We start from the raw sequence: 22,170 nt of genomic DNA on the forward strand, positions 1-22,170 counted from the left end.
AACTCACAACTTCCTTCTGGGAAAAAATTAGCACTCCTGATAAAACGTGTAACCAATTTTCTGATAAACTCTAAATGGTTGAAGATTTGTTTTAAGAAACCCATTCACCCAACTGTCAGTCAAGAATCTAATTGCCATTAACCAAACAGAATTTTTTTAAATATCTAATCTAACAATGGTTGTCTATGTCTATCAAATGTCCTTACCAAGAGTAAATCTTCAAATTGGCCTGATACAGTCCTTTTCCTTTGCAGGAAATTTTCGTAATCTTGATAAGCGGTCATAACTAAATTGCTTGAAAAGTTTTTCTATTAACAGCATTTAAACATATTTTAAAACCTTAAAACACCTGGGTAATGTTCAATTCGGTACTAGTCTAAGGGGAGAGAGGATGATGGATGACAGGGTCAAAGAATTCTACAGGAGTAGAATGCAATTCATCCATTCTTTTGACAAGCATTTGAGTGCCTACCTTAAGTCAGGCTTTGACAAGTACTTACGTGTCTACCACGTGCCAGGCACTGTTCAAAGCGCTGAAAATACAAAAATGAACAATTGGGTGTATGGGATAAAACTACAATTCCCACATTATCGTGTTCTGGTGCCTCTTCCGGAAATCCTGGTGGTGTAGTGGTTAAGAGCTACAGCTGCTAACCAAAACGTCCGCAGTTCGGATCCACCAGGCGCTCCTTGGAAACTCTATGGGGCAGTTCTACTCTGTCCTACAGGGTCGCTATCAATCCGAATCGACTCCACGACAAGAGGTTTGGTTTGGTCTTGGGTTCGTGCCTTTCCCAGGTAGGCGTCTCATGCCACTAATCTCTTCCCATGATTCTAGTCGTCCAGAAAGTCCCGCCCCCTTATCTGCCATTTGCTCAGTCTCCGGTTAGAAATGGACTACAACTCCCACAATACCCTCGTGGGGCACCCTATAAGGGTGTCACCGTTCTCTGTGCTGTGCTGAGATCTACTACAGTTCCCAGTATCCTCCTCTTCCCCTCCTGAGTGTTATTGCCCCTTTCCCGGTGCGGGAGACGGTAGTAGCGAGCAAGGGTGCCAGGTTTGGGTTCCTCTGTGTCCTTCCCCTGGGCAGGGACGAAGCAGTGACTTGACGCTTAGGCGCTGAGCCCGGGCGGGAGCGCAGAAGACCGCCGTCCCTCCTGTCCGGCTCACCGCGCCTTTCTCCCTCTGCTGCTTCCCCCGCAGCCGCCTGGGCGGCTCCGGGACTGACTGACTGACTGCCTGGGGCGAGGGTAGCGGTCGCGGCCGCCGGGGCCGTGGCGAGGCCGCGGCCCTCGGGGCGGCGGTAGCGGCGTCAGCGCTGGGGAGAAGGAGAAGGGAAGATGGCGTCGGAGCTGGAGCCCGAGGTGCAGGCCATCGACCGGAGTTTGCTGGAATGTTCGGCCGAGGAAACCGCGGGGGTGAGTGCCGGACCCGGGCGGGGACGTCCAGCCCTCGCTGGCCGCGCCGGGGGGAGGAACCCACTCCTGGAAATCCTGGTGCAGTCTGGTCCTGACTTGGGGTGACGACCGGGCCGGCCTGGCCTTGTGGAGTAACGGCCCGGGCAGGCCACCGATCGTTTTTCCCCTCTCCTTTCTCTCCTTCCCTCTTCATTCTCAAACAGCCGCCAGCACTGCACTGTGCACCAGCCGCGTTTACATTCCCTTTTAGTCCCGGCTGACCCAAGAGCTCTCATTATTCTTCTTCCCCTCACCCTCCCGCAAGTCCCCAACACGCAGGCCTTTGCCCTTTATTCCAGCTCTTGGAAGATGGGAGGGAAAGAGATGTTTCCTAGCGTTTTGGGTATTATCGCCCTACTTGGTCTTCCCGATTCCGTTTTCTGAGATAAGCGGAGATACACATTGTCCACCAAAAAAGGTTCATTAACTGAGCCCCCACTTTGTTTCTGGGACTGCCCTAGGCACCGGGGATGCAAACGACACAGTTCTCTCCCTTAACCCCTTCAGCGCGCTTTTTAACCTGTTTGGTCGGTCCACAACGTTTATGAATGCGTGGAAGATAGTGTCTTGACACGTTTAGTGAATGTGTGAAAGTAGTAGTGATGGAGGCTGCAGGTGAAATTTTTTTTTTCTAGGAGTTGATGGTCTTTGGATAGACGACAAACGTTATATAACTTCGAGGCAGCAGTTTTCACCAAATATAAGCTAATAATATGAGGGTTGGCTAAAGCATAGTAGAAGCAGTATGCCCCAAACTGATACTTAGCATTGTAGTGAAACTGTAATTTGAATATGCTAGTAGTTGTAAAATGATTGATGAAACTCGATGGCATTTTTCCCCAAGCAGGACAGGGAACACCCATTAGAACAGATTGTCCAGATTGATTATGAATGGACCAAAACAACTTGGGCCCCACCTCTAAGGCCTCCAGTTTAAAAAACTACTAGGAAGGGAGTGAACACAAGTCGACAGTCTGAATGTTATGAAAAAAATTTGAGCAGGGGGCACTGTGGGGCTGTTGGGCAGTGAAGTTATTTTGAGTGAATTGATGAAGACACTGAAGTTTTAGGGTGGAAATAAGTGAAGGCAGGAGTAGAGGTGAACATTTAAAGAAATCCATGGTTCTTTGCTTGTTTTTTTGTTGTTGGTTTTAACCACAGTCCTGACTTGGTTGCTTAGTCTATGTTTTCTTTTACTTTCTGCTTAATGTGGTAACAACCCAAGGATTTACATCCCCCATCTGCGTTTCATTGGTAATTATCAAAGAGATTTGAACAAGAAAATGAAAGCAGCATTACAAGTAAACAGTAATATTATAATAACGGCAGCTATTCCTTATCCATGGTCTTGCCTGTTGATATTGAATAAGTTAGTTACCTCAAAGTAATTTTTTTAATCCCGCCAAATATTAGTGCCTGTTGGCCCAGAGATGCAGGCTACATATTCTATTATCCCTATTCTAAAAGTGCAAACTATTGAGTAGCAGAGCTTCTCCAACTTGTTGAGGTTCCTGAAGAAACCAGTTAACAGAAACGGTGCTGGAGACCAGTGCTCCTAGTTCTTGAGCAGTGAAATTCTCAAGCAGACACAATGGGGAAAATAAAGGGAAATGCAATAAAAATTTATTAATTTGGACTTCATTTGAGTTTGTGAAGATCAACAAACTGAATTCCATTTTACTATTGCTCTGTTTACTTTAAATGGCTTTCTGACCAATAATATAAAGAAAAATGTTTACTCTAATAATTAACAAAATTCCTTCAAATATTAGGTGCAAACTAATATGAAAATATAAGATTCCTCCAGCTATAAAGCCTAGCCTTACTTTGTAAAGGATTACTGTCTGTATTTTAGTTATGTTAGCATAGCACTTAAAACTATTCTTTCAACTTAGGCTCCAGCACAGCTCTTTTTCACAGACTTAATAAAGTTTCCTCTCCAATTTAAAGTAAATGTTAGAGAGGATAAACAATACTGGTAATTTGTTGGGATCACATCCGTTTTAGATTACTAGTGAGCGCTAGTTTCTTCTTTCCCACACTTTATTTACACACCGCTTTTCTTATTTCTGTTATGAGGAGAAAGGACTTTATTGTGATCCCATATATCCTAAGTACTATGCCTCACAAAAAGCATCTAGGCTGGCTTTAATTATTATAAATTTAGGATATGGAAATGGCTCCCTCTTCTCAGTCTTCTCATTTTCCTGATAGAATTGATTCCACAACAACTATGACTTTCCCAAAACTTCTCAGCTCTTATTTACTACATTTTGTGCTCCACAGATTTGATTATAATAATATTGTGCTCTAATGGGTGATTATGTTTTAAGAAATACATGTATTGTTTTCCCCCAATTATAAATGAAATACATATTCGCTGTAGAAGTTTTAAGTCTATATATATTTTTTGCTTTAATATTTTAACAGATTTGAAAAAAAATTCATACACAGTCAATTCAGTGGGTTTTAGTATATTCATAGAGTTGTACAACCATCACAGCAATTAATCTTAGAACATTTTCATCACCCTAAAAAAGAATCTCTGTATCCATTAGCAGTCACTTTCCATTTCTGCATAAACCTCCAAGCCTCAGACAGCCATTAATCTACTTTCTGTCTTTATAGATTTGGCTATTCTGGAGATTTCATATAGATGGAATAATACAATATGTATGTGACTGGCTTCTTTCATTTAATGTAATGTTTTTAGCTAGGTTGTAGCATGTATCAATACTTAATTCCTTTTTATTACTAAATAATATTCCATATTATGGATACACCACATTTCATTTATCCATCAGTTGATAAACAATTGGGTTGTTTTCACATTTTGCATATTATGACTTATGCCGCTGTGAGCATTCACATACAAGTTTGTTTTGTGATTTTGGAGGAAATTTACATAGCAAATTAGATTCTCGTTAAACAATTTCTATACATATTATTGAGTGACATTTGTTACGCTTTTCACAATGCGTTAGCATTCTCATTATTTCCATTCTGGTTGTTCTGTTTCCATTCCTTGCCCCCATTTTTCATCTTTGGTCTAGGGCAAGTGTTGACCGTTAGGTCTCATTTAGGTGATTGTTTAGAGGAGTGCAGTACTCACAGGTGATGTTATTTATTTTATGAGGCACTGTCTTTTGGCTGATAGGTGGCGTCCAGGAGTAGTTTGAGTTCCAAGTTTAAAGGGTATCCCAAGACGATAGTGTTGAAGGTTCCTCTAGTCTCTGCTGGTCCAGTAAGTCTGGCCTTTCTTAGGAATTTGAGTTTTGTTGCACATTTTCTCCCATTCTATCTGGGACCTTATATCATGTTCCTGGGCAGACCAGGTGGTAGCGGTAGCCGGGCACCATCTAGTTCTTCTGGTCTGAGGTAGGTGAGGCTTTGGTTTGAGTAGACTATTAGCCCTGTAGACTAATTTCTTCTTTGAGTCTTTGGTTTCCTTCTTTCTCTTTTGCTCCAGACATTGTGGGGAACAATAGTTGTATCTTAGATGGCTGCTCTCGAGCTTTTAAGACCCCAGATGCTACTCATGGAACTAGAATGCGGAAAGTTTTCTTTATGAGCTATGTTATGCCGGTTGACCAAGTTGCCACTTGAGACTATGGTTCTAAGCCCTCAAACCCAGTAACCCAATCCTGCAAGGTGTTTGGTTATGTTCATGTACAAATTTTTGCAGGGACTTGGGTTTTCTTTTGGGGGGGGTATCTAGGAGTGAAATTGCTGGGTCATATGCTAACCGTGGAGCCTTGGTGGCGAAGTGGTAAAGAGCTCGTCTGCCAACCAAAAGGTCAGCGATTTGAATCTATCAGCCACTCATTGGAAACCCTATGGGATAGTTCTACTCTGTCCTATAGGGTCGCTGTGAGTCAGAATCGACTCAGTGGCAACTAGTTTGGTTTTTTTTTTTATGCTAACTCTGTTTAGCTTTTTGAGGAACTGTCAGACTGTTCCAAAGTAGCTGCACCATTTTACATTCCTCCCAGCAATTTCTCCACTTTCTCAACGACACTCATCATTATCTAACTTTTTGATTATAACCATCCTAATGTGTATGAAGTGGTATCTCATTGTGGGTTTGGTTTGTATTTACCTAATTACTCATGATGTTAAGCATCTTTTCATGAGGGTATTGGCCATTTGTATATCTTCTTTGGACTATTTTTTAAATTAGATTATTTGCTTATTATTATTGAGTTTCTATATTGCTTGATTTGTAAATACTCTCCCTGTTTCATTTTTAGAGCTTTTAAGATAATTTAAGTTTTTTCTTAATATGGTTCCCTAAAATACTGTTTGAGGAGTAGTGATTGTTGTTTTATGATTAGCTTACATGATGCTTATCCCTGTTTGAAGCAAAACCAAATGTGGTGTAGAGGATACAATTTTAATTGAGTAATACTTAGATTGGGCTGGGTAATAATTAGATACTGTGATAAAAGGCTAACCTCTAGAAATTCTTTCATTTTTGTGTTTACTGTACTTGCTCTCTATCCTAAGGCTTAGATTTAGGGTGCAGTAAGGAAAGCTCCTGGAAAATTGTAATAAAATGTTTAGTGGGATAAGTTGACAGTTTCTTTACTTTCCCTTATCAAAGGACTTCTAGTAAGATGTTGTTAGCTGCCAAGGAGTCAGCTGACTCATGGCGACCCTGTGTACAACGGGAATCAGAACCTTGGGAGTCATAGGGTTTTCACTGGCTGATTTTTTGAAGTAGGGATGCTTATACTCTCCTGTGCACATAGGTGTGACAGCTGTTAAGTGTCTGAAATAAGGACAAATTAAAATGCACCTAAATCAGAAATCTCGGTAAATTTTGTCAGAGAAACAGTTAAAAGCTAGTATATGTTGATGAGGACAACAGGAAAGCTAGAGATTTTATTCCTTTGAGAAATGTGTGAGCCATTATTCTGAACGGCGGTCCTAATTTTTTTCCTTCTGCTTGCTTTCTCCTCATTCCTTTTTTTTTTTTTAACCTATAATATTACCATTTACTGATTCAGTATCTTAGGTATAGAATTCTCATATAAAGGTGCTTTGCTTTATATATTACGTGTGTAAATTTAATCAGGTTAAAGTGCCTTTGACAGCTCCCAAATCTGTTAGGTAATTTTGAATTTTTTGCGTAATAGTATTAAACTTTTTAAAGATGGAGATTATTTGCCCACTTTTATTGAACCAGATTTTTAAGTCTTGTTAATAATTTACAATAATATATAATAAAATTTGGTATTTAGAATAAACTAGTTACTTGCTTATTTTACTAATAATATATATTTATGTAGGGTGGCTAGTTTGTTTGTTTTAGCCAGAAGCTGATACTAGTTTTTGGATTTTTTGTTTAAAAAATTTAAGAACAAATTTGACCTGTTTTTGGAGCCACGAGACTATAAAATTTCTTTTAGAAAACATCCTGTTTTATTTTCTTTGGATTAAAATTCTGTAAAAGTGAAGTTTTAGGAAAAATGGGAACATAAAGCATAAGAGAAACAAAAATTGCTTTTTAAATAAAATCTCCAAGTGTGTTGTAAATTAAGATCGTCTGAAGCGCTGAACTTTCTATGATCATAAAGGTGAATTTTCTCTTAATGCGTTTTTTATTCATAAAGAATAAGTTACTTAGACTAATTTGACTACCTTTGTTCATATTTTGAAACAGGGTTTGCAGATAATGGGTGAAAAACTAGACATTATCCTTGTATGTGGCCAGTGGACTGTTTTTTTTTTTTTTTTACTTTTATAATTTCTGAGCTTAAAGTGTGTGTGTTTATTTTTTTTTTGTATGTTTGTTTAGAGCTGTTTCTCCAAAGGGAGGGAATTCTTGAAACCTGCAGGATTGTCTTCCCCCAAATATTTTTATTTTAAGAGTAATTCAGTCTGTTTCCTATTTCTAGAAAGCAAACACAGCAAAATTAGTGAGCTTTGGAAAAGGTAGTTTTACCTTAGGGTTGGAAACTTTTTCACTGTTTCCTCTGTTTCAAGTTTTCATGTAGTCCCTTAACTTGTGAACAAAATTTTTATATACTTAGTAAGAACATTCTGAAAATGTGAAATTGATTAGAAAGTTAATATATGACACTTCATGAATATTTAAAATCTCTATATATTTTAGGAGGGAAGTGGGCTGAAGATTGTGCAAGTAATAGTTAAAATGAAAACCTCCTATTTTCTTCTTATGGTGTTAAACATCTTTTTTAACAAAGATGTAATTGAGACTTAAGTTGTAATCCATAGGTAAACATTGGACCTGAGTTATGTTAGCAGTTTAGTTAATTGCATTTTAGTAAAAACAAGTCATTTTATTTAAAATTTTTATTTGGCTTAGAGCCACAGTGACTTAAAATAACACAAAGCAGCATGGAGGACAAATAAACATACAGGCAGAGTTGATAGGGGAGACAGAGATAAACAGCAGAGTAAAGGGGACAGACTTAAGGAAAGAGAAAAATAAAGGAGGTAGTTTGAAGGGTGCCTTATCCAGGGCTTATTTGGTTTGGTTTGGTTTTTAGACACGGAGCTGCAGGCCTGGATCTGCTTTATCTCTGCTTTCATTAAAGGCACAAGGAGCATCTTTTTGGAATGTCAATGTTATATGACAGTAAGTAGTATAAACATATAGTCATTCAGTTAACAGATGTTACTAAATGCCCCATTGAGTCTAGGTTCTTTTTTAGATCCTGGGGGTTGTGGGGAAAGGAGGTTGGGGTGGGAAATGGGCGGAGAAGGCATCTCAGAGAAAGTTAAACATAAACTTAGATCTAAAGAATGAGTAGAAAATAGCTTTGTAAAGTAAGTGGAGAAGAGCATTAGAGGTCAGGAGTTGGAAACTGGAGAGTATGATAAAGGCAAAGGATCTTGTAACCCATGTCAGGGGGCTTGGGCTTGATCCTAAATACAGTGGGAAGCTAAATGATCCAGTTGACATTTTGCAAGGATCACTCTGGCAGCAAGATTGGAAAATAGATTGCAGAAGGGCAAGACTAACGGGGACACCAGTTAGGACATTGTTGTACTAATCCTGATGAGAGATGAGGGAGTTTGGATTAGGGTAGTGAAGGTAGGAGTGACTGTGGGAACGGAGAGAAAGAAATGGGTGGGTTCAAGAGATGTTTAGGAAGCCTGATAGACACGATGTGATGATTACTTGGATGTTGGGGTGAGGAAGAGAGAAGATTTTCAGGTTTTTCTAGTTTAGTATAGTTAACTAAAATAGGGAGATACAGTTAATTTGGGGGGGAAGATCATGAGTTTCATTTTAGACATATTGAGTGGATATCTATGAGATATCTAAGTATAATTCCCACAGGCAATTGGATCTAAAGGTTTGGGGGACAGAAAATGTGTTTTTTTAAATTTGTGTTTTGGAGTGAGAGCAAAGGACTTATATAGAGCAATTGTTCAGGAAAAGAAGGCGTAATTGATAGGACAAAGTCTCTGTGGACCGACATAATCATGTACTATAACTATATAAACTTGCTAATTAATTAGCCTACAAGAAATATAACTAGTGTATTGGCTGTTCGTATTCACCGCATGCTCTTTCTATAGACAAACTGACAGGAGAATCCAAATCACAATCAGTATATCATGTGAGCAGGAATCAGGAAGGAAGTCAGATGTGCTCAGTAGCTAGTGTCTGTATAATGATTTGTGTGGCCACTTTCCCGTACTGCCTGCAGAAGGTCACTTCGAGTCGTTTTGAGGAGGAGGAGCTCATTTCACTTAAATTTTAATTTCTCTGTAAATAAAGGATTCTAGAATACTTGGCATTTTAATAAAGATATAGGTGAATTTTGTCCTTTTAGAATGAAGACATACACAGTGACAAGTGTTATGAACAAAGTGATTTATAAGTTACTATTTTTGTTCCTAAAAGAAAGTACAAAAATAGGTTTGAATAGGTTTAATTTATTCAAATTACCAGTTGATTGACATTGTGTAAAACTATTTTTTCTTTTTTAAAGAAATGGCTGCAAGCAACTGACCTCACTAGAGAAGTATACCAGCATTTAGCCCACTACGTACCCAAAATCTACTGCAGGGGTCCCAACCCTTTCCCTCAAAAAGAAGACATGCTGGCACAGCATATTTTGTTGGGACCCATGGAGTGGTACCTTTGTGGTGAAGATCCTGGATTTGGATTTTCAAAACTTGAACAAGCAAACAAACCTTCTCATCTTTGCGGTCGTGTTTTTAAAGTAGGAGAGCCTACATACTCTTGCAGGTAAAATATTATAATTTTTTTTCTTGAAGTTTCTTGTTTTCACTTGACACCTTTTAATGAAACCTAAAACTTTGTTTTAAAATTATGAAATACACGTTAAAAAGTCCCTATAACAACTGTGTACACGGGCTCCACTTATCAGCTATCTTATTTGGCATTTCAAGTTTACGACAGTAGTAAAAAAATCTATTCCAACCATCTTGCACATTAATGAGGCGGTGGGCATGGCAGCAACAGTTGGCACATGTTCCCTCCCTCAAGGAGGGTCTCCGGCTATCCTCCAGGAAGCTGGGTCATGCTGCCTCACACCCTCTGCTCCCTCCTGCCATTGGGGGCACCACCTACAGCTGCTGTAAGGGCGGGCCTCCTCCCTGGTGGGTGGATGCTCAGGCAGCACCTGTTCTGGGTTCCCAGTTCCTATGGAGCCTGAGGCCCTGCAGCTCAAGATTGCTGTGGGGTGGGAAGGGAGGAAAGAAAGCATTGGAGAGGGTGTTTGGATGAAATGCGTGCAAGTTTAATGACATCCCAAAGTAAGCTGAACTGGGCCTGAAGCCTAGTGCCCTTATAGGAAGCCCAGTGCCCTTATAGGAAGCCCCCAGCCTTAGTGACTGGCCAGGCCCAGAGGGCCCAGCAGGCTCTGAGATCAAATGCAGGGCTTGCAGCGGTGGGAGTGGAGCCCTGGAGGTAGCTGGGTGAGGGAAGCTCTGACCTAGCACAGGAGGAAGGTTAAGTGGTTAAACCCTGGGCTTTCTAGTCACAGCCCAGCTTTATCCAGCTTTGTTTCTTCCAGGCCTCCTTCTCTGCAGAGGAATAATCCGTAACTGGACTCATCATAGTGATGAGCACGTCAGTAAATTTTAGCTGTTGTTATTTCTGTGATCATATTTTTTAAATAAAAAAAATCGGACTAACAGGTGGTCTGAAAACAGGAAAAAAAAACCCTCCATTTTCACATAATACCGATTTTCATGTAACGACCTGGTCTTTGAAACCTAACCATGTCAATAAGTGAGGAGGGGATGTAGTTTAAAAATAATTATAAAATGAAGATTCATTTGATTATTTTCCAGGTCAAGAAATAAAACATCACCAGCATTCCAGAAGCTCACTGGGTGCTTCTTTCCTCCCCAATAATTAACTGCTATCTTGACTTTTTAATAATCCCTTCCTTACTTTTCGTCATGATATTTTTTTATTGTGCTTGAAGTGAAAGTGTACAGATCAGGTCAGTCTCTCATACAAGGTCTTATACACACTTTGCTGTGTACTCCTGGTTGCTCTCCCCCTAATGAGACAGCACACTCCTCCTCTCCACTCTGTATTCCCACGTCCATTCAGCCAACTTCTGTCCGCCTCTACCTTCTCATCTCCCCTCAAGACAGGCACTGCGCACATAGTCTCACGTGTCTACTTGAGCCAAGAAGCTCACTCCTCACCAATATAATTTTTTATCTTATAGTCCAGTCTAATCCCTGTCTGAAGAATTGGCTTTGGTTCCAGTCTTGGGCTAACAGAAGGTCTCGGTCAGACCATTAAGTCTGGTCTTTTTAAGAGAATTTGAGGTCTGCATCCCACGGCTCTCCTGCTCTATCAGGGATTCTCTGTTGTGTTCCCTGTCAGGACAGTCATCAGTTGTAGCCAGGCACCATCTAGTTCTTCTGGTCTCAGGCTGGTGTAGTCTCTGATTTATGTGGCCCTTTCTGTCTCTTGGGCTCATAATTACCTTATGTCTTTGGTGTTCTTCATTCTCCTTTGATCCAGGTGGTTTGAGACCAATTGATGCATCTTAGGTGGCTGCTTGCTAGCATTTAAGACCCCAGATGCCACTCTCCAAAGTGGGATGCAGAATGTTTTCTTAATAGATTTTATTATGCCATTTGACCTAGATGTCCCCTGAAACTGGTCCCCAAGCCCCCTCCCCTGCTACTCTGGCCCTGAAAGCATTTGGTTTATTAAGGAAACTGCTTTGCTTTTGGTTTAGTCCAGTTGTGCTGACCTCTCCTGTATTGTTTGTTGTCTTTGCCTTCACCTAAAATAGTTCTTGTCTACTATCTAATTAGTGAATACCCCTCTCTCTCCCTCCTCCCCCACTCTTGTAACCATCAAAGAATATTTTCTTCTCTGTTTAAACTCTTTTTTGAGTTCTTACAATAGTCGTCTCATACAATATTTGTCCTTTTGCAACTGACTAATTTCACTCAGCATAATTCCTTCCAGATTCCTTCATGTTATGAGATGTTTCACAGATTCGTTATAGTTCTTTATCAATGCGTAGTATTCCATTGTGTGAATATACCATAATTTATTTATCCATTCATCCACTGATGGGAACCTTGGTTGCCTCCATCTTTTTGCTATTGTAAACAGTGCTGCAGTGAACGTGGGTGTGCATATATCTGTTCGTGTAAAGGCTCTTATTTCTCTAGGATATATTCCAAGGAGTGGGATTGCTGGATCGTATGGTAGTTCTATTTCTAGCTTTTTAAGGAAGCGCCAAATCGATTACCAAAGTGGTTGTACCATTTGACATTCCCGCCAGCAGTGTATAAGTGCTCTAGTCTCTCCACAACCTCTCCAACATTTATTATTTTGTGTTTTTTGGATTAATGCTAGCCTTGTTAGAGTGAGATGGACTCTCACTGTAGTTTTGATTTGCATTTCTCTAAAGGCTAATGATTGTGAGCATTTCCTCATGTACCTGTTAGCTACCTGAATGTCTTCTTTAGTGAAGTACCTGTTCACATCCTTTGCCTGTTTTTTAATTGGGTTGTCTTTGTGTTGTTGAGTTTTTACAGTATCATGTAGATTTTAGAGATCAGACACTGATCTGCAATGTAATAGCTAAAAACATTTTCCCAGTCTGTAAGTAATCTTTTTACTTTTTTGGTAAAGTCTTTGGATGAGCATAGGTGTTTGATATTTAGGAGCTCCCAGTTAACTAGTTTCTCTTCTGGCATTTGTGCATTGCTAGTAATGTTTTATATACTGGTTATGCCGTGTATTAGGGCTCCTAGCATTGTCCCTGTTTTTTCTCCCATGATCTTTATCATTTTAGATTTTATATTTAGGTCTTTGATCCATTTTGACTTAGTTTTTGTGCATGGTGTGAGGTATGGGTCTTGTTTCATTTTTTTGCAGACGGATATCCAGTTACGCCAGCACCGTTTGTTAAAGAGACTGTCTTTCCCCCATTTAACTCACTTTAGGCCTTTGTCAAATATCAGCTGCTCGTATGTGGATGGATTTATGTTTGGATTCTCAATTCTGTTCCATTGCCCTATGTATCTGTTGGCATACCAGTACCAGGCTGTTTTGACTACTGTGGTGGTATAATACGTTCTAAAATCAGGTAGTGTGAGGCCTCCCACTTTGTTCTTCTTTTTCAGTAATGCTTTACTTATCCGGGGCCTCTTTCCCTTCCATATGAAGTTGGCGATTTGTTTCTCCATCTCATTAAAAAAAATGTCATTGGAATTTGGATCGGAATTGCATTGTATCTGTAGATCATTTTTGGTAGAAAAGACATTTTTATGATGTTGAGTCTTTCTGTCTATCTTCATAATTTTTTAATTACAGTGACTCTTGTTAGTGTTCAAATTGTCCCAGATTTGGCCAGTGGTAGTTCCCTCACACTAAGTTCTTTGTACTTTTCACATGCCTTCATTAATTTTTGAGCACGTCTTTGCTTTCTTTTACAACAAGATGTCCACAGCTCACTTGTGCTTAACTCTGACCCATATTTAGGATCAGCCATTTCTGTAAGAAGTTTCCTTTTAGTTGGGAATGGTATTTAGAAACCAAGATCTATATTAGTTATTATTTAATAATGACTTTTTTTTTTTTAATTTCTGGTACACAAGGGTAGGGAGAGTAAAGTACCCTAACCCTTTTTTGACCGTCCATTTCTACTTCCCAGAAGTAATCTTTTTTTAACGTTTTCTTTTGTATGCTTTTAGGAAATTTCTGTGCATATATAGGCCTATGTGTATGGGTATCTTAAGCGCACATACGTATAAGAGGGGATATGTTGTGTGTGTATGTATATATATACTGGAACAAATTTGCTTTTTATGTAACGAATTCTTGACAGATTTTCACATGAGTTTATAAAACTAGATGGTATTCCATTGTGTGGATGTGCTTATCAATGGAGGCATTATTTAACGTTTTTTTCGTTTGGGTTTTTTCCTGTAAGACTTAAATTTGATTTAATTTTGTTTAAGGCCTCTGAGTGTCTCTGGTAGCCTTTATCAGTATGGTTAGAATACCAGTAGAGATCATTTTATATGTTGAAAGATTGTTAGATCTGGATTTTTTTCTCGTTTATTTATATTTACAAAAACATCTTTTTGGAAGAGTAGATCTTATTTAACCTCATGATTTTACAGATAAGAAAATTGAGACCCAGTTGTCCCAATAATGTCCTCCGTAACAGAAGGATCAGGTTCTAAATCATGCATTTGAGTGTCATGTCCTTTAATCTTCAATATGGAATATTTCTTTGGTTTTTCTTTAACTCTGATGATCTTGATACTTTTGAAGATTATAGGCCAGTTATTTTGGAAATGTCCCTCAACTTGGATTTGTGTGATATTTCTTCGTAATTAGATTCAAATTGCATCTTAGGCAGGAATACCACAGAAGTGATGTGTTCTCATTGCAGCCTATCAGGTGGCATATGATTTTGATTTGTTCTATACCTGGTGATGTTAACTTTGATCACTTGATTAAGGAGGTGTCTGCAAGCTTCTCTACAGTAATATTACATTTTTTCCTTCTGGAATGAATCAGTAAGTATTTTGTGGGAGGTATTTTGACACCATTGAATATCCTGTTCCTCGTCAGACTTTGGGCTCACAGTCGCTTCTCACTGTTTGCAGTAATGCTCTCTAAAGTTGCCACAGGCGCTGGATTCGCAAATACTCAGCTTTTGCTTCTGGGGGAAATAAAGAGTTGGACCTCTTTGAGCATGTGGTCACAGTATTTTCATCAACCGATTGACACATGACCTTGTTTTGGGTGTGTTTCTGTTTAGAGGTACTTTAATATATTTCTTACAAATAATTAATGTATCAGTATTTTTTTATACTTTAAAATACTAGCCAAGAAGTATTTAACATCTTCTCGACCCTGGGTAAGGTGACCTTAAATTTCTTTGGCTTTCAACCTCAAAAATGCTGTCCACTGTGCTTTTTTTAATCCGTTGTCATCTCATGAATCCACAAATTTAGCCACCTTTTCATCTTTTCCATAGCTCGATCATGTGCTGTAGGTGTTACCTTAGCACTTTTGCAGCAGCCTGACATACACAGCAAATTTCCTTTTTCTCTGGATATACCGTATTGTTGATTCTTCAACATTGAACTCTGCCTACAGCACTGTAACTCACTGCCTGAACAAAGCTCACCTAGTGTAAGGCGCGTCACAGCCTTCTTATGCTTAGAAACACTTTACAGCACTTCAGCACTACACTTAGGGGCCGTTTAAACATTTAAAAAATTATCATCAAGAAGCACAGAAATGCAAAAAATGTGGCACTGAATAAGCTGCAAAAAGGACACCTGTTCGTAGTATAAGAACTGAGCCAAAAAGGCACAGCATTGCCTTGTTTGACCTCATCTGGGAACTATTCATATTTTTTGCCACTCTGCGCACGTCTGCACGTATCTGTGAAACACCATGAGTATTGATTTTGGCATTACAAATAAATTTTAGCGAGTCGGCAAATTCACAAGTACACAGTCTGCAAATACCGAGTGTCAACTGTATCCATCTGTCTGTCTATCTATATCAGTATTGATTCATGGAGTCCCATTATCTTGATCTCCGATTGTTTAAGATTGGGCCGGTGGGAGCCCCTTCAAGCTGTTTTCTTTGTCAGTTTCATGTCCCCATCATTTTTTTGAGTACTTCTTTACTTTCTGTCTAGAACCCCAAAGTCCTCTGGCCCTGCTCGACCTCAGCTATGTCTATGGCACTCTTTATTCCATAGCAGCAACTCTCTGCTAAACTTAGGGATTATCACTCTGTTCTTGGGCAGCTCAACCCTCAGCCAGGGACTCTCATGCACCCCCTTTGTAGATTTCTGCCTTTTCCCACACCTTCTTCACCCTGTCTTCTTCATTCATCCCTTCTTTCTGGTGCCCTGAACCACTGCTTCTAGCTGTTCTATTTGCCCAAGCTGTGATATAGTCTCAGCTCAGCAGGACCTTCGTGCTCTGCTTAGGCTCTAGCAGCTGTGCCGCAGGTGGGAAATTACACCTGGCTGAAAGTCAGCGCAATCCGTGAGGCTCACCTCGTGAATTTTCCTTCTCTTAGTTACTGCAGTCTTATGCTGTCTAGTACAATAGATGCCTCATGTACTTCATCTAGTTTTATGGTTGTTCATAGTGGGAGGTCTAATTCAATTCCAGATACGCAGTAGCCAAAAGCGGAAGTCCCAAAATTTATTTTAACCAATGAAAGTTTCTTATGTTTCTTGAGCACCTTCTAGGTGCCAGATTCAATGCAAAGCACTTTATAAATAATCATGTTTAATCCTTCCCAAAACCTCTGAGATAATATCCCTGAAGTCCAGAGAAGGTAAGTGACTTACTGCAGTTGTACAGCCTGAAACCAGGGCGCTCTGACTCTAAAATCCATGTCATTTTCGTTTTGCCTTTCTTTCTCAAATATTGGTCTGTGATGAATTTTTCACTTGTAGGCACTAAAATGAGGAAAAAACTAGAGGAAACATACTGAGTTTTTCTTGCAGCTGAATTTGTTTAGTTTCTAAATTCCGGGAAATGTCCTTTCTTGTTAAAATACCAGCTAATGAAATGTTAGTGATGATTTAGGTAATTTTGTTTTTTTAATGCTCTTGGCCAAAAACAAACAAACAAAAATATATATAGTAGGTCTTTTTTTTTTTTTTTTTGGTCATTCTGCTGAAACACAAATCTGGGGACCACTCAGCACTACTCTGATTCTTAAACAGAAAATTAAGTTGTGTTGGAGTACTATCTTCTATACCACAAAGTATGTCCACACAATATTTTTTTAAAAATTTGTATTTGGGCTGTAAAAAGAGGTCTTTGTGACTCAGAGTTGTGGACTTGGCCTGAATCCTTTTTTCTCTCATTTCCTCAGTTGGACTGGTCTGTGAGCTACTGGTTCTCAGCTGCAGACATTAGGCACATATATAGTGCCTCGCTCCTGTTACGTGCTCAGCAAATATTTCTTGAGCATATGTCTGTGATGTTATTCAGAGTACAGAAGACAGTTTTAAAGATGTTATTTTGCTGCTTCTACTTTAGTTAAAATGCTTGAGTATTCTTTTTTGCTGTACATGTTTGTACAATGTCCTATCCACTGGCAATATCACATTTAATTATAGACCAGCTATTGTCTAGGATATTATTTATGATTATGTTCAGGAAATCCTTCCCATTCTAGATTTTACAATTTCAGACATTCATCTTGTACCCAGCCAGTTCATTAACAGGGTAGCTGGTGCTACAGGTACACAGGACAGTAATCTCTCATATGAACTTACTGTCATTTCATTTCTTTGGGACTCTTTTAAGCATAGGTACAGTGTAGGTAGTCCTCGTCTTATGATGGGGTTCTGTTGCAAAGACTCTATTGTAAGTTTGTTCTGATGTAAGTCGAATACCTCTTTTTTCTTTTTTCATTCTTACTGGCATTTATTATCAGTATCTTTAAAAATCCAATCTTTAGTTGTCTTTGGGGGTTTACATTATATATAAACTTACAGACTTATTTTAATACATACATAAAAAATACACAAATCATAAAAATTTGCTGTCATGATGAAGAGTTGGATGACATGGGCATTTTGTCAGTTGCAGTAATAACTCCACTTGTGGAAGGTTCTGGATCATCTGGATTATCCCTGGGAATAGGGATAGTGTTTCTAGTCAGAAAGAGAGAATTGTCTATTTGGCCTGTTTCTTTTTTTCTTAATATATTTCACACTAACATCTCACTGTTTTTCTGAATCTGCCTGTCAACTTCAGCAAAGCAATCAGTGTTTAGGTCCATGTTTTTAAGCAACTGAAGCCCCTGATTTAGCTTAGAAAAAACTCCAGCTAATCTTTCCTCTGCAAAATTTTTTGACATCTTCTCTCCTTCCTCTTCCTCATTGTTTCTTCTTCAGCATTTCTTTCCTCTTCAAAATCCATTAAGTCCTGATCTATCAGTTCCCCGTCTTCATGATTTGAGCTGTTGCACATCGATGATACCAAGTTTTAGATTTAGCGTTCTTGCCATATAGGTGATTTTCCACCAATCTCTTCCTTCATGTTATCCTGATCAAATGCTTGGAGCATGTTCATAACTCAGCAGGTTTTTCCATATCCCCTGCATGCATTTTCCCATCATGTCCTCCCAGGGAGATGCAATCAGTGTTCCAGATATACTGATGGTTATGGGTGCGGTTCGTCATAACTCAAATACATCGTAAGTGGAGACTTCCCTCATTCAGGAATTTTGTTAGTTCTAGGAATACTGTATATGTCTGTGCGTGGGTTCATCCTAGAGGAAAAGAGGTTGGGTGCAGGGAAAACTTACTGTTTGGATGCTTTATAAGGAAACCCTGATTAAATGACAGAGTCCTAAGATCTTCCATTACTAGAAGGGGAGGTAAGAAGAACCTCGTTTTCAACAGTGATCATAGTTTAGGCTTCTGGGAGTTTGGTTGGGGTGGAAGTGAAGGTGGGATGGTAGGAAAAGGAGTGTATTTATTGTCATGGTAAATTATGGTAAGCTCTTTTCCTATATTTGAAGCTTAAATGTGTTATAAGATTTATGAATGAGACCTAGTCAGAGATGATCTCACCAAATTTTTCCTGTATTAGGTATGGTGGAGTTTGAACTTGAATATTTCAGTCTGGGGTTTCCCTGCGATATAAATTGTTTCACAAGAGTCTAGAGAGTATAGGTTGACCTCTTCATACTTATTTCATATTTATAACATATATATAATTTGAGGGAAAGGAAGGCATCAGAAATGGGAGGAATGCTTTATGGTGTGAGGAGAGGATTTTCACTTAGATGACATCATCTAAAGAGAGTCACAAGAGTAAATTTACTAAGGACAAAGAATAGTTTAGGCACTACAGTTTTAAAAATTGACTTTAAAAGTTTAATAAGCAAAACATGAACTGGTACAATGTTCAAAAGGTATAAAAGAATATACCATGAAAAGTATCCTTCCCTCCATTGTCCCTTAATTTGCCTTCCCATACCCAGAAATAACCAGTGTTATTACTAGTTTCTTGTGTATCCTTCAGCTACTCTATGCATATGCAAGCATTTTTATATATATCTTTTGATAAACGCTAGCATTCCACATAAACAGTTCTCATCTTGCTTATTTCATTTGAAATTTATCCTTAATACTCCACTGGTCTCACCCCTTCAGGAACAAGGAAGAATGAAGAAAACTAAAGATACAAGGGAAAGATTAGTCCAAAGGACTAATGGACCACATCTACCACACCCTCCCCCAGACTGAGTCCAGTACAACTAGGTGGTGCCCGGCTACCACCACTGACTTCTCTGACAGGGATCACAATTTAGGGTCCCAGAGAGATCTGGATAAAAATGTAGAACAAGATTCTAACTTAAAAAGAAAGACTAGATTTACAGGCCTGACAGAGACTGGAGAAACCCTGAGAATATGGCCCCCCAGACACCCTTTCAGCTCAGTAATGAGGTCCCTTCTGAGATTCACCCTTCAGTCAAAGATTGAACAGGCTCATGGAACAAAATGAGAACTAAAAGGGTGCACCAGCCCTGGCGCAGGGACTGGAAGGCAGGAGGGAACAGGAAGTCTGGCAATAGGGAACCCAGGGTTGAGAAGGGAGAGTGTTGACATGTCATGGGGTTGTAAATCAGTGTCATACAACAGTGTGTGTACTGTTTGATGAGAAACTAGTTCTATAAACCTTCATCTAAAGTTCAATTAAAAAAAAATTTATCCTTAAGATTGTTATATAAGGATATATTGAACACTGCTTTTTCTTAACTTTCCAATGGTATACAGTATTCTACTGTATGGGTGCCCTGTACTGAGCTAGCCTTCTGTTAGTAGGCATTTATGTTGTCTCTGCTATCACAGATAATACAGCATTGAACATCTTGGTGTCCTTGTGCGCATGTAGAAATATATCCGTAGGGTAAATTCCTGCAAGTAGAACTGCTTGGTCAAAAGATGCACAGATTTTAGATGTTTATATTGCTACAAAAGTTTTCCCAAACTACCTTCCCACCAACAATGTATAAGAGAAATCAGTACTTCTTGAGAATTTCTGAAATTTGTAATCTCATCTGTCTTTTGTTTATATTACATCATCTATTTCCTTTTAGTGGCCAATAGCAAAAACTCTATGAAAAGGGGATGTCCTAGTTGAGGATGGGGGACACACAGCAAAAAATGTTAACAGATATAAAGGGGAGAAAATCTGCCTTATGAGGAGGAGAAACCAAGGAAGAACAGAGTAGGTTGTAGCAGCCAGAAAGAAGAGAGGCATATTGTCAAATGCCTTGAACTGTGGATGAAAGAAAGCAGCATCTTGTAACCTGGACTGGAACAGACAAGTAGCATAGGAGAACAAAGGAATTTAATATCCAAAAGGGCCCTTGGGCCCACGTTTGGACCAGACTCTTTAACTGCAGTTTCTTTAACTATGACTTGGGGATAATACCAGTATTGTTGTTGACAGGGTAAATGAGATCCTTTTTGTAGTTCTTGGTGCATAGTAAATGACCGTTCTAGGTGCCCGGGATGAATATCTCATGTTAGAGATAGGTGTTCCCATGAAACCCAATACCCTGGTGAGATGACATGGAGTCCACTGTTTGGAAAGATGAAATATGATCGTTGAAACTCTGGGAAGTTTCTTGACTAGTCCCTTCATTATAAAGGCGACTGATAGCTACAGTGGGGAGGTTTTCTTTCAGTAGAAAAAGAATGGTATCTAGGAGTCTTGTAAGTGTAGTTCTTGGGAAGAGGCTTTGTGGAGGGAATGGGTTAATTTTCCTGTGGAGAGTTCATTGTTTATAGTTTTTAAAATTGTGTAGATCATAAGAAATTGTTTTGATGAAGTTTCTGTGACATCAGAAAGAGTCATCTCTTTGTTTCCAGGCTGTTGTCTAATTTTTATGGTATTTGTCTCTACTTAGTTCTCTGTTGAAAGAGCCCTCGTGGTGCAGTGATTACGTGCTCGGCTGCTAACCAAACGGTTGGCAGTTCAAATGTACCCAGTGGCTCCGCAGGAGAAAGACCTGGCAATTTGCTTCCGTAAAGATTACAGCCAAGGAAACTCTATAGGGCAGTTCTGCTCTGTTGCGTGAGGTTGCAGTGAGTCGAAATCGACTCAGTGGCACCTAACAAGTTCTCTGTTAGGGTAAGAGTAGTCAAAATTAGCATTTCACTTTTCTTACTCAATAGATGTGGATTTACAGTATTATTGGGGAAACAGTCTTAATGTTGATTTTTATTATAACTGTATATTTTGACATTTTATTATTAAGGAAAACAAATAATTAGTAGAATAATGTAGTAAATAGAAGTCTTACTTGAGTGGTTTAAGATTTGAGTTCAATATTTATGTTGGATATAGAGAAGTGAGGTTGAGGGCCATTGTTTTCTTTGCATAGCTAAAATGAGAACACTTTTTTTTTTTTTTTTAACATTTAAGAACAGATTGCATGAATGTTTTAGGTAACCAAAAGTTGGGGTTGGGGGGGTGGCTTATGCTGCCATCAGTTGAGAATATTCTTAGCATATGTTTCCAGATAGTACTTTATGAAGGTTTATTACTTTTTAATAATTTTCCTCATATTTTTTTTACTGAGATTACTCAGCCATAATAGACTAGGTTATACTTCAGTAAGAAACAACCTTACAATCTTGGTGATTTCAGACACCCAAAATTTGTTTATTACTCACTGTGTGACCTGTTCAGATCAGTAGGGGTGTGGGATGGGGGTTAGAGGTCTCCTTCACGTATTTATACCACACCACCTTATGTCTCCATAGCTTAGCCTAATGCTTTTAGGGTTCACCGCAGCAAGCGAAGAGTAGACTTCCAGGATCGTGCCCACTAAGTAAAAGCTCTGGCTCAGAGATGACAATCTCTCCCATATCCTGTTAGCCAGAACTAGCCTCTGTCCAACTGTAAATGGAGTGGGCAAGTATAATTCTCCCATGTATCTGGAAGGAGTGCAGTTGTGGGTGTGAATGATCATTAGATGTCTCTCCAGCATTGATTGTTTTAGGGTTTTGGAGATCCTATGATACTGCAGGGTGTGAAGAATTCCTCGCTTCTAGTCTACAACTTAATAAATTGTGTCATCTCTTTGACAAGTCACTAAACTTCCTTAAGCCTTAGATTCCTCAGATTTCTCATCCAAATAATAGGAATAATAATAATCTGCTTTTTGTACCTTACTGAGTTGTTAGGATAAAATGAG

The 22,170-nt window shown here is 39.1% G+C and overlaps 1 protein-coding gene across 5 annotated transcripts in view; it reads left to right on the forward strand.

Moving 5' to 3' along the window:
* The first annotated feature begins 935 nt into the window (after positions 1-935).
* The window catches only part of UBR2 (ubiquitin protein ligase E3 component n-recognin 2), a 129,231-nt gene continuing 107,996 nt past the window's right edge, over positions 936-22,170 (forward strand). For 3 of the 5 annotated variants that reach the window (XM_049892205.1, XM_049892216.1, XM_049892227.1), the window contains exons 1-2: positions 936-1,421; positions 9,431-9,690. In XM_049892205.1, the coding sequence (XP_049748162.1) occupies positions 1,344-1,421; positions 9,431-9,690 (338 nt within the window). In that variant the 5' untranslated portion in view covers positions 936-1,343. Of the gene's footprint in view, positions 1,422-9,430; positions 9,691-22,170 lie in introns of those variants that run through there. The other 2 variants (XM_049892244.1, XM_049892236.1) reach the window with 2 other exon arrangements.

The sequence above is a fragment of the Elephas maximus genome, chromosome 1 (assembly GCF_024166365.1).
Source record: "Elephas maximus indicus isolate mEleMax1 chromosome 1, mEleMax1 primary haplotype, whole genome shotgun sequence".
Lineage (NCBI taxonomy): Eukaryota > Metazoa > Chordata > Mammalia > Proboscidea > Elephantidae > Elephas > Elephas maximus.